This window comes from Solanum verrucosum, unplaced genomic scaffold (assembly GCF_900185275.1).
Source record: "Solanum verrucosum unplaced genomic scaffold, falcon-dt-bn FXZP01001022.1, whole genome shotgun sequence".
NCBI classification, from domain to species: Eukaryota; Viridiplantae; Streptophyta; class Magnoliopsida; order Solanales; family Solanaceae; genus Solanum; species Solanum verrucosum.
Window position 1 is genome coordinate 34660 of NW_026019688.1, and position 13241 is coordinate 47900.

Consider the following 13241-nt stretch of genomic DNA (forward strand, 5'->3'; position numbering starts at 1 on the left):
ACCACAAGAGAGTCACCCATAATCACCCAGAAGCGGTTATGAAAAATAAAATAAAGTAGAAGACGGGTTGCTCGTGAGGAAGAAGAAGAGGCGTGGGATTAGGGGTGGGGGGTAGGGTGGTAATAGAAAGATAATTTTGATTTTTGTTTACTTTATTTAGTGCCAAACGTCTTTATGAAAAAAAAATATTACCACGTCAGATTAAGGGTAAATAAATCATTTTTGAATAATAAAAATATGTAATAGATCATCATGATAGTTTAAACATATAATGACTTTTTCTGACAAATTCAAGGGTGACTTTATGACTTTCTCATAAAAATAATCCATTACTAATATGAAAAGAGAAAGTATAAAGTATTGTGGTAATCCCAAAAAAATAATTTCATGAATATTTAAGGCTGGGATCCACCCTACTGATTACAGAATGCACAAGGGAGGAAAAGTGGTTTGATTAATTAAGACTTTTCTTGGGGCATAGTGCCACAACTTAGAGAAAATCCATGGCAAGAAATGGACCACGTAGATTTAGAGATTATTTCCCGCCATTTTATTTGTGGCGGCAGCGTAAATATATAATGTTGCCTTTCCCAAAAAATAATTGTGAATATTGAAGTTCCAAAATTGCAATGGCGGCGAAGAAATTGACGGATTACGAACGGCGGAGGATTGAGAATATAAAGCGCAATGAAGAAATGCTTGCCTCCCTTCAGATTCAGTCCCGAATTTCTCAACTTTCTGCAGTAACAAAGCGTCCAAGGTAGCCCTATTTTTTTGTTTCAAATCTCTTCTAAACCACTCTACTCTACTCTTTCAATACCTTCAGATCAGAAGCCGCCGGCCGGAGTTTGCTGATTCAATATATTTTTTTATTTTCCGGCAACAAGTTGAAATAATATGTTAAATGTTGTAGAATTATTCCCAAAATTATTGTTAAACTACAAATGAATTACCATCAGCATTTGAAAAGTGGATGGAAGGAATACCATGTTCATGGTTATCTGTCAGAGGAGTCAATATGTTGTTCTTGTGAATTTTGTACCCTTCTGAATAAGTTAAAAGCAAACATATGTGTAATGTTAGTTTGTTTTAATGTATGAATAGTTTTATTTGTGAGTGTAAGTAAATTAGCCATTTGTTTGACATGGCAGAGCTCAAGGCAAATCATATCAGCGAAGTCCACAGAAGAAACAAAAGTCTAACTCACCGGTTGTGCTGCGACGGTCTCTCAGGAGTCAAGGTATTCCACCGGATTCTTCTACCGCCAGTGGGCCAAAAGATAATTTTGATGACAACTCACAACCTACAGACAAAAAGTCACCTTCAGAACCTATTCCCATAAGTATGAGAGATGCATATAATGGCGACATTGACATCCCAAATAAGAAATTGATTGAAACAATTAAGGGTTTTGACGATGAGAGCATGGATAAAAATTGTGTTTTAGGTGACAGGATAGAGAAAGGAAAGGCTTCTGGTACAGTTAATTTGGAATCATTGAGGTTGGAACCAGACAACATAGCACGGATTGTGCCAGGAAGAATATTAAATGTGCGTTTTTTTCCCACCAACAATGTTCGAATGGTTGCTGTAGGGAACAAATATGGCAATATAGGTTTCTGGAATGTTGATGCTCCACAGGAGGATGGAGATGTGATCTTTTTGTACCGTCCTCATTCGGGACCAGTTTCAGGAATACTTGTGGACCCTTTTTCTGTGTCAAAGGTATGGTTAATTTTGTTTCAAGAGTGTTATAAACTGCTAGCAGTCATGTAATTTTCTTACTTGGATGGCCATTTCTTTCTAGATACAGTTATCTTTTTTGATGAAAAAAAGATAAAAGGAGTTTATTCTTTCCAGATACAGTGATTATAACATATGTGCTAACAAAAGTTGATACCTTTACTTCTTACATTGACCTTTTCTTTTCATATGGCTAGCCATATTTGGTGGAACTGCATGCTTTAGAAAGGAAACAAACTTAGAAAACTGCATCTGTGTTCAAACTGTATTTAGTACCTTTACAAGTTTATGTTGGTATTCTATGATGTGGATTATGCAATAATGCATTTTACTTTTTTATTGCTCGTTTTTATATGATTATCTTTAATTACTCTCTTGCTTTCCTGGATTATGCTAGGATGAGATTTTTAGAATGCTGACCAAATACTGTTAAGAGGAAAAATATGGTAAGAGATTCTTGACTAATAGGCATTTTGGTTTTACAGGTTTGGATAAGGCGTCATGAGTGACAAATAACTCTTGATATGTGTGTGTGAATTAATCTTGCCTTTCTTTTTGCAGATGATCACTTCTTGCTATGGTGGATTTATTAGGGTAATGGACATTGAAAAGGAAATGTTTGATTTGGCATATATGAGTGAACATCCCATATTTTCCATATCACAGAGACCACATGATATGAAGTCCATATATTATGGTGAAGGCAAGGGGGGACTTGGTATTTGGGATCTAAGGGCAGGAAAATCTTCAGCATTGTGGAATTTGCATGAAGATAGGATCAACACAATAGATTTTACCTCTGAAAACTGTAATATTATGGCTACTAGTTCTACAGATGGTAGTGCATGCATTTGGGATTTGAGAAAAGTTGGTGCACATAAACCAAAATCTTTACAAACTGTCTTCCACAAAAGAGCAGTACACTCGGCTTACTTTTCACATTCAGGAAGGTTTCTTGCCACAACAAGGTATTTACGTTGCCATTCTTATAGGTTATATTGTGGTTAGTTGAGAAAACTGAACGCTTTATATCATAAATTTTAAGCGCCTTACTTGATTACTTTTATCATCAGCTCTATAGTAGATGTTAGCATGGCTAATTCTTTTTCTTGTTATTTCGGTTCGTGCAGTATTGATAATAATGTTGGTGTGTTGAGTGGCGCTAATTATGAAGATACATCTATGATCTCCCATTATAATCACACAAACAGATGGATTTCCTCATTCAGGTATAGCTAGTCCCTTAATAACAATTTTTTTCATTTTAATTTATATGAGTTACATTACCGGCTCCCCTAATCTTTAAATGTGGTGATGTTTTTTTTGTTACTGTGCAGAAGCTATTGTGCATAGTTATTCTACTTTTTGTATTGATGTGACATTGAGATAATTTGCTATAATGTATATCAATTCTTCTCCTTTGAGCATCTAGTTTATGGGACAGAATTACTAAAAACTTATTCCTCCTTTTTGAGATAATACCTTGAGCATAAAAAAGATGTTTACTTGTGATCTGTTCAATTTTGTACTGGGTTAGATTAGGCAGTTGTTTGTGTGCATATTTCCAGAAGTTAATATGGCCAATATTTACACTAGACTTGTCACTTGCGCATGCTCAGTCATCATAGACTAACAACATTATTTTCTGTATATGTTTACTTGGGGAAGCAGAGGAATATGGGGTTGGGATGATTCCTACATCTACATTGGTAATATGGAAAGAGGAGTTGATGTAATCTCAGTAGCTGACAAGAAACTTGATTTTACCTTAAGAAGCGAGCACATGACTGCTATTCCATGCCGTTTTGACGCACATCAAAAAGAGGTTGGAATGCTTGCAGGGGCTACAAGTGGTGGGCAGGTATATATCTGGACAGCATCTTAAGTTGGTGCCAATAGATCCTAGCCAAATTGTGATCATGGAGGCAGAGCTGCAATTTCCCGTCTGGCTAATGTTTTTGTGAAAGGACAAGAAATGATTTACCTTTAGGTTTTTGTGGAATCTTGTTGTTGTTCACTGTTTAATAACTGTTAATTATGTAACTGAAGCAGTTTTTAGTGTATTGACCAAATCATCATTGGTCGTATTTTCTTGGTTTGCAATTACCTGGTGTTTCCAAGACTATCTTTAAAGCTATATTCAGCACCACTTACCCAAAACCCTTGTGTTGAATGTTGGGACTCTGAAACCCTTTTACACACTGTATATGTTATTGGAAGGCTTTTATCAGTTGACAACACTACGGTTATCTTGCTTCCTCTTTCAAGTGAACATATTGTACTACATGGAAGTAGTGTAGACACTGATTGGAAAGTTAAGATCCATTTCTAGTATTATAATGGTATTAAGGCTCTGCTCAGATTAAGTTAAGATTTTGACCTCAATGAGATTATTTTTTTCAAATTTACAGTGTTACACAAATACTATGTATATGGGTGTATTGTATATATAAGATGACGAGTATATATGCGGATAACAAGTTAATATACATGGGGTGTAATGTCGTCACGTTGTATACCTTGTTAATTGTCATAGCATCAGTATCTGTGCATTTATCATTATAGATTTCATGTATGTCTAATTACGTGGTTTAACTGTTAAGTCATGCATTGTATATATTTAATTGTTGTAGCATTACTATCTCACATGATATACTTCTCTTTTTGACATTTGTACCCTTAGATCTTTTGTCACTCATGACTTGTGATACAATAGGTATTGGATTATGGTTTAAACTTGTGCTATATTTCTCATACTTTATTATCCTATTAGACCTACTTAACGCTTCTTGTGTTTATATTTCATCGAACTGTTGACCCGACATGAGAATGGTTAGATGTCATCACGGCTAAGGTAAAATTGGGTTGCCACACATTGAGACTAATATGTTTCCTTCTGTGTCTGATGATTGGGAAAAGTTAATAAAAGAAACATGTTTGCTTACAATGCCCTTAGTGGCACTGTTGAAGTTGAATGACAGCCAATGGACTCAACGACAAAGCTAGAAATTTTGTTAAAGGTATTCAAGTGACCTTAGGGTCTATGTAGCAATGCCACAGAATTCAGGGTATGCGATAAAAGTAGTGTCAACTTGCTGGATATGAATAATTTCTCAGCATTTTTGGCTGCCACAGAGGTGAAAGTTGAAGTAAAGTGGCATTAGTGAAGCAGATACGCCATGAAAAGCATTGCAGAGCATTATTGTCGTCCACACTGTCATTGGATGAAGAAAATTGGTCAACTAAAAAAGGCCAAACCCGTTGGTAGCCCCCTAAATTTGGTACAAAATTTCACTTAGACACTTCAACTAGCTAATGTTCATTTTAGACACCTCAGGTAGGATCCCACTATATCATTTTGATACTTTTCGCTGACATAACATTGTAAGTGTAATGCACCCAAAATCAGCGCATGAAGGGGCTCTTTTTCAGGCCAAAAAAATAATATTTAAAAGGTCAAAACTATTCCTCTTCCTCATTCTCTCCTCCACCACACACCATCCATTCACTACCGCTGTCACCATCGCTATTAATACAATCAAATAATTTTTTTAATTTTTTCAGCTCCGAAAATCACCACAACCATCGTCATCTTCTCATTCTTATTCTTTAGATCCAACAATTACAACTTTTATTGCAATCTTTCAAGTTCAGTGCTACACACCATTGTACATCTATCACACCCATCAAGTTCATATATGCAGATATTCATTCTAAACGGGAGGGACTACAACATACAAATAATACATAGCATTCGTATATGTGCTCCTTTTATAGTTTTATTCCTTTTGGAGGCATTGTAATATTAGATACACAATTAAAAAGCATGAAATTGATAATATACAAATTAAATCTACAACAAAAAAAATGGAAATCTGAATTTAATAAAAACCCCAAAAAGAAAAAAAAGCAAAAGAAGAAATTAGGGGTAAAGAGGAGGCGCCGGAAAAGTTTGGAAGAATGAGGAAGAAGGGGTGGGATAGTTTGGTGGGGTTTTAGAAACTAAATGCTTTTATTTACTAAGTATTATTTTTGGCTGGAAATTAAGTTTTCCTTATAATGTATTTTTAAAGTATTATTTTGTACTCAAATATCATGTGTCTTTCCTTAATTAACCATTATATTATATTATTTGCGAGTGTGTTACACGCACATTGTAATTTTAGTGGATTGTCAAAAAAGTGTCAAACTGACACAATGGGATCCTACATGAGGTATCTAAAATGAACATTGTCCAGTTGAGGTGTCTAAGTGAAACTTCGTGCCAAATTTAGGAGGCCACCGATGGGTTTGGCCTTTAATAAGTCGGACTTTGGAATTTCCAGAATCATACAAATTTCATCGCCATTCACCTATGCTAACTATTAAGACTTCAGAGAGATGCAACACAACACAAAATCATATACGGAAGAGAACTGAGATCTTACGAGATGTGAAAAAATTGGAAACAAAGACTGGTTAAAGACGTGCCAGCGCTTGTTTACCACTGCTGGGTCTCAGGGTGTTAGGACATACAGTTGGAACATTAATGGGAGTAATAGGTCCTGCAAAGTTTAAGGGGTTGTTTGGTTGGAAACAAGTTATATTATCCTAGGATAGGTTATTTCACCATGAGGTATCCCATCACTAAGGTATAAATTATGAGATAAATAATCAACTGTCTAAAAACTCCGACCAAACGCAGGATAAAATGTATCCCTAGGATTATTATACCTTATAACTCACAAGTCACACCAAACGACTCGTAAGTGTATAGTTGGGATATGGGGACAAGTTTAGAGAGGCACTGAAGCATTATAAAAAAAATTACACTAATAATATTAACCTATATACATTTTGGACAGACTATTCCCTCCTTACATCTCTGATAAGAGGTTGCTGATTTTCCGAAGCTCCTCAAGAGCTGTAATGGCTGTTCCTTGACTTTGACCAGCCAAATCATTCTTAGAGACGTGTTTGAAGGTCCCAACATGACCCTGATCTTGCAGGAACTCAGACTCGATCACCTGGAAAAAAGAACAGCAATAAATGAATGAAAAATAGACCACATAAACTATTGAACCAGGTTTCCGCTATTAGACTAAATACAATAATCTTTTAAGTAGGAACGGGAACCAAGTCAACGCGCTGCAGGTCTTGCTAACAATTGAAAATTGAAATCACAAAAACATTTAAACTGGGCAAGAAATTTATCATAACTATTTCCATACATTTGGACTAGTTCATCCACAAAGACAACTACATATAGAGAGTGCATGTGTTTGCTTCCTTGTGCATGTTCCACTAACTTTGCAAAATATAAAATAATAATCCAGTTCTAATCTTCTTCTTTTTTTTAAAAACACGGTTAATGAGTTTTATCCCGTTGACTATTTTATTATTAAAGCAATAAATGAAAGGTCTGTACAATCCAGTATTAATTGTATTACACAACCAATCTAGTTCTATCTGATAGATAACCAGAGTGCAAATACATATCAAGCCCATTAATATACCACATCGCTCCTATCCCTTTGAAAAGCTTGCTATATGGAGGTGCCGGACAAAATTCTTTTGTGAAACTAATAGGCATGCATGCCTCATTGATATTGAGTTTGCAGGTCCATCTCTAAATTTCTATTTTTTAGAAGCAAAATCAATAATCAGATAGAATCTTAAAACATCTTTACTTCACAAAAAGGAAAATATAAAGGGAAATGGAGAAGATAAAAGAACAAAGAGATCATGCTAAGATGAAATACACAAATTTGGAAAGACGAAGTCTGACTAAAATAGAAGAAATTAGTAAAATTCCTATACAGAAAAATTATATAATTCGTTCAACTTCGTAATTGAAGCTCCAGAATGTCTTGAGAAAATTATAAGAGCTAAATCCACATAGGTAACTTTATTAAATTTTGTTAAGAATGTTCCAACAAAATTAGAGAGTGCTAACCATCAAAAGGATGGATAAATTATTTATTAACTAAAGGTGTGTTCAGTATGGAGGAAAACATGTTTCCATTTTCCCCATATTTGATTGGTCAAAATTTTTGGAGAACATTTTCTCTAGGAAAACAAGTTCCTTAAAAATTACTTCTCAAGGGAGACTGTTCTAGAACCAAATAAGGGGAATTGAGTGACTTATATGAGACTAGTATATACAAAAATAACAACTTCACTTGAATCCCAAGCTAGTGGAGGTCAACTGAATGAATCGTCATGATTCATTTTCCCTATTTGGAATCATTTTATTCCAATATTCAATAAGATAACTACATATAAAGTAACAAAGTAAAGCACTCTAACCAGGATATTCTCGTGCATAGACTGTCCAAGATTTCTCAATGTAGCTATAAGATTCTGGTCTACAGTTTCCTCTTTGATTACTTCATAGTTTTGAGATGCATCAGCTGTAGAAGAATCAGCTGGAGTGGTCAGATTATTCCCACCATTGCAAGCTTTTATGGAATCACACAGACCACTTCTTTCAGACGTTTCCTCATCAGCATTTCGTCCAAATTTCCATAACCTCTGAAATTTACCAGAAACAGATCCCCGCTCCTTCAAGCCTGTTGTATATTTACCTCCAGATGCATCGTTAGGTTCAGATTTTAAACAGGCCTGCTGTGGTGGATCCAAAATTCGGGGAGGTGAGTTTCCCAGATTGGTTCCAGACACCTCACCTCTATTGGCATCAACATTAGTTTCATCTGCATATGAGTTTGATGCAACACTACTCTCAGATCTATTTTCAGGATCACCAGCATGTATAGGACTTGGGGGATCTGAGAAAATAGAAGCATTCTGTACACTAGCAGCATTTCTGCTTGACCACGTTTGCTCAGGTGCGCAAGTCAAATCATCTCTATTGTCACCATCTTGTACATTTACCTCAACTGGATTTTTCTCCGGTACATTATCATCACCAATATGATTATTTACATTTTCATCCAAACAAAGTTGCTGAGGCAAATCTTTCAATAAATTTTTCCTAACCGATAACTTGGGACCTTTTCTTCCATTATTAATCTTAGATGGCGATGGAACAGACTCGGTTCTACTAAGATGCAATCTAAATTTCTCAGACCAACCTTTTCTTTGCTTTGAAGTTTGTTTCTGTATGCAATTTTGCTTGTGCTCTTCTTCTTTGTGTACAACTCTCCACTTTTCTTCCCAATAGCTTTCTGTTACCAAATATAGAGGAGTCCTTTGGGAGCTTAAATCAATTGAATGGCTATGACCTCTCGCAACTTTTGACTTACTTCTACCATAGTCTCCACCTTGGCCAACTAAGGGAGTTGAATTGTTGGCCTCCATTGCCAAAGCCTGCATGGATTTTGCCTTTTCTATCAGTTTTTCTACAATTGCGTCATCTGGAAAATTTAGCAATCTTTGAAGGCACACAGTAGCATTTTCAGTGGCAAGTAGTGAAGGTCTCAAGTGAAGTATCATAGTAACTGCATAAGCTGAGATGAATGCTCCTCTGTTTGAATTCAAGACACTGCAGCTGGACTGAGCAGCAATTTCAGAAGATTTCACCAACTTCTTGTTTTCACATGCAAATATTTCATCCCAGATTATCAATAGGTCTTCAAGTGCAAATTCACGCCCAAATAGTACTCGTAACCAACGAAGTGCAAAGTACTGTGGTTCAACCCCTAGCTCGACAAGGTGGCTGTGGAGAGAGGAATCAATAAGTGAAAGCAAATGGTAAAGTGCTGCTGAAGCTTCAATGACAGGGGGAAGGCCAGCATGAGGAGTACCATATGGTGAATGGGAGAAAAACTCTGCCATAGCAACTGCACCGCTAGCCCCATTCATCAAAGCATCAAACATACAGTATGCATCATGTTCCTTAAACTTCTCAGACAAAAGAATACCAAGCTCACCTTCAGTACCGTAAGCATCACTCAACAAAACAATGCATTGTATCTTGGGATCTAGTTCAGTTAAACTAGTAATTTTCAGTGGACTGCTTTCAGATCTATTTTCTTCTTCCTCAGATTCTGAAAATTTTCGGAAATCAAATTTATATGTAAAATCATTTTCATGAAATGAAAAACCATCAAATTTGTCAGCAAAATGATCTTCATAAAGATTCCTCACTTCAGTAAGCTGCTCAATATCGGCTTGAAGAACATAGAGAAGTGGGGCCAACAGTTCATGCATCCCTGCAAACCAAAAGCAGAATGGTTTATCATCTTACTCAGAGGACAAAAAAAGATCAATTATCACAAGAATAGAAGGCACATGAGTCACGACATATATACCTTCTTTCCCCCCCAAAAAAAACAAAAAAAAAACACATGGCATGGTCGCTAATGTGGACTCCAAGGTTATGTTAGATTAAGCAGATCGAAGCGAGTAGAAAAAGAGGGGAGCTTTTTCAGCGTCAGCGCTTAAAAGGTGAAGGGATCCGCCAAAGTGTTTTCTCTATCACGAGGCAAGGAGTATGTCTCAAGATGCGGAGTGTAAGCCCCATGAAACTATTTCTTTTTGCCTATTTCAAACAGAAAAATGCACATATATAAAAGATTAAAGGAGCCATTCTCTCAAAAGTTTTACTTGTGCACGTGTACATAAGAGGTTTTTAATATTTGACACATGATTGCTAGGGTTTGAATACTATTTATAGAATTATATTTTGGTTCAATATCTATGTTCATTTTATTTTTAACAAGAAGATTCTTGTTCAATTTTTTTTTGTTTAGAATGGCACCCAAGCCCATTTTCATCTACAACCATCAATTGTCCGTTTATTGATTTTTTATTTTAAAAAGTCTTTACATGTAAGGAATAGTACCCAATGAGAAGAGAAGATAAATAATTCATTTCATCTACCAGCGTCATTATTAGTATTTTCTAGAATTTACTCTTTTAACTCTTCAGAGAATGTTCTATCGTCAACTCTGAATCAGCTAATTTCCGCCCCACCCCAACACGACTACTTCTTCTTCTTGGGCGACCTTGCACTTCAAGTTCTCATCTTTCTCTCTCTTGTTTTCTTTCCCACCAGTAACTCGAATTAGAATTATAGTCGATTACAAACTAAAGATACTGAACCATCAATCCGAGATGGTTAATGGAGAAACAATATTTAGAAGGCTAATGTTCAGTAAATTTTATGGAAGATTAAGTTGGAGGCTGAAAATACTGAGATTTATGATTTCATTTGTCTTATTTGTGATGTGAATTGGAGAATCCCCTCTGGCCTCGCCAAAAACTTGGGATGTTCCTCCAGCGAACCTTGCGGCCTCCAGCAGTATGTTTTATGTCCCTCACCCAAAGAAGCGCCCGGGAAAAAGCTTTAAAAACAGAGGTTAGAGCGACGCAATCACTTTAAGACAAAATGGGCTATTAGGCATCACACGGTGCTACACAAAATGTAAATTAAAGGGAGCAGCACACAACATAGAACATTGGATAAAGACACACCATAAAGGATGTCACTTTTTCTTTTTCCTATCTGTGACAAACTAATAGAGAACAGAGTCTTGATTGATAATGGGAAATTTTGTGTATGGGCTAAGATTTAGAACATGCATGTAATTTGAAAGACTTTGACCTCCATTGACTAATTACAACACAATTTTTTTAAGCAACTTATCAAAAAAAGATTCTTTCATGCACGACAACAGAAACAAGTAAAGGCACCTAATCAAAAGGAAACAGAGCTACAAACGGCATGAAATACTATATTCACCTTGCCTGTAGCCGAACTCTGGATGTCTAAGGCACCAAAGCAACAATATTCTTCTCAATGTGGCTTGACAACCAGGTGTTTGAAAGTAGCTACCATGCTCAGGATATAGACGAGAGAGATCCTGATCAACCATTCTCTCCAATTCAGCATTCCTGAAGAAGCGACTCCACATGCTATCTGCAGGAAAAACCCACAATTAGTGCATATGTCACCACAAGCTACTGACTCACCAAAGTGTCTTTTCCCAAATGGCAGAAGTAGGGCTGATTGAATTCTAAACCAAGGAACTGAAATAGGACGGATTAATTGAGAAGCAGGATTTAGAAACAAAGCTCAATGGAAGAACCATTTCAAGTTGCAGTAGTGAATAAAAATGTCCAAAGGGATGATAAGATTAAAGATTATTCTAGTAAAAAAATAAGATACAGGTAAAATGCATAAAGGTGCTCAAAGTGAATTATTTTCATCATGGACATATGGAAAAGGGAGAAGATCACTTTATAAGGTGTGTTACCTGGATTTTGTGAGAGTGGATTGTCCATGACAAAATCAGGAGAATTACTTCCATCTTTCGGAACATGTGGATCAATTAAAAGCTGCCGCCTCAAAGAAGCATACCTGAAGTATAGCAAAAACAACACCTTAAAAGATGCATAAGCTAATCTTTATAACCAGAATGCTTCATGTAACAAAATTAAAAACATATGCTGGGATACCCATTAGAACAAAATTTAGAATAAGCAACATGCTCAAACAGACTACATCAGTAGATTTTGTTTTGTCACTGAACTTGATGCCGAAAATTCCAAATCTGTAAACAATACCTATCACCAAGATATACTAGAGAAAAACGAGCTTTCTCAGCTGAAGTTTTTTGGAAATGAGCAACTCGGCAACCTAACATGTGAAACAGCATTACTTATCTGTGGTTGTTAAGTCACCTAACTTAGCACAATCTGATTTAGGGAAAGACCCAAAAACACATGACTGTTAAGTTTGTTTTCCATTTAAGGTAAGGAAGCAACCGTGGCGAATTTAGAGCCAAAAAAAAGGGCAATCGCACCCGTGCTCTCTTCGTAAAATTAGATATTTTATATGTATATTTTTTAAGATTTTGTATAATATTATATTCTTGCACCCGTACTACAAAAAGTCTAAACGGTCCACATGGTTAAATGTTGAGCTTTTGACCTTGAGGATTAAGGATCAATTCTCACTTCAATATATTTTACTTGGTGCACCCATGTTCGAAAAATCCTAGATTCGCCTCTGGGAAGCAACACATGGCTGTTCAGTATTACCAAAATATCAATAAATGAAACAATTACACAATTTTTGAAGATTATTACAGTTTATATTTTACAATATGGTTGTTATTTCAACTTCAAACTTGAAATAGAGAAATTGAAGTTTGAGGAGTAATTCGAGTGAAATAATCCAAACACCCTTTTTGTACTCTAAACTTCAAATAATATTTTCTTTTAACCTTCAACCAAATCACATCCAAACTAACGCGGACGCCTACTCAGGAAACAAAGAAGAGGAAAAAACATAAATTGACCGGATTAAGAAAATTGCAAAGTTTTCAATTTTTATACCTCCTACGGCAATCGGCTGTGACGCGGCGAAGATCATGGATGGATGAATCGAGGGAAGAAGGCAAAATACCCAAATCAATACGCCATTGCACCCCCCTCAGATCTCCACAACGTCGAGCTTCTTGAGGCAATGTAGTCGACATAGCTTCCTTCCCCGTTCTTCTATATCAAAGATGCAGCAACCAGAATCAAACTACATATTCATTTGCTCAAGA

The 13241-nt window shown here is 36.0% G+C and overlaps 2 protein-coding genes across 2 annotated transcripts; one reads left to right on the forward strand and one right to left on the reverse strand.

Moving 5' to 3' along the window:
- Positions 1 to 618: 618 nt before the first annotated feature.
- On the forward strand, positions 619 to 3764 carry LOC125838016 (uncharacterized). Its single transcript, XM_049517100.1, has 5 exons — positions 619 to 760; positions 1152 to 1725; positions 2305 to 2711; positions 2874 to 2972; positions 3415 to 3764. Exons 1-5 carry the CDS (start codon positions 630 to 632, stop codon positions 3626 to 3628), a joined length of 1425 nt encoding a protein of 474 aa, XP_049373057.1. The 5' UTR covers positions 619 to 629; the 3' UTR covers positions 3629 to 3764.
- A 2730-nt stretch (positions 3765 to 6494) lies between these two features.
- LOC125838306 (uncharacterized) lies at positions 6495 to 13241 on the reverse strand. The gene is made up of 5 exons (XM_049517393.1): positions 13027 to 13241; positions 11943 to 12046; positions 11429 to 11605; positions 8032 to 9896; positions 6495 to 6749 (listed from the first exon to the last, which is right to left on the reverse strand). Exons 1-5 carry the CDS (start codon positions 13167 to 13169, stop codon positions 6600 to 6602), a joined length of 2439 nt encoding a protein of 812 aa, XP_049373350.1. The 5' UTR covers positions 13170 to 13241; the 3' UTR covers positions 6495 to 6599.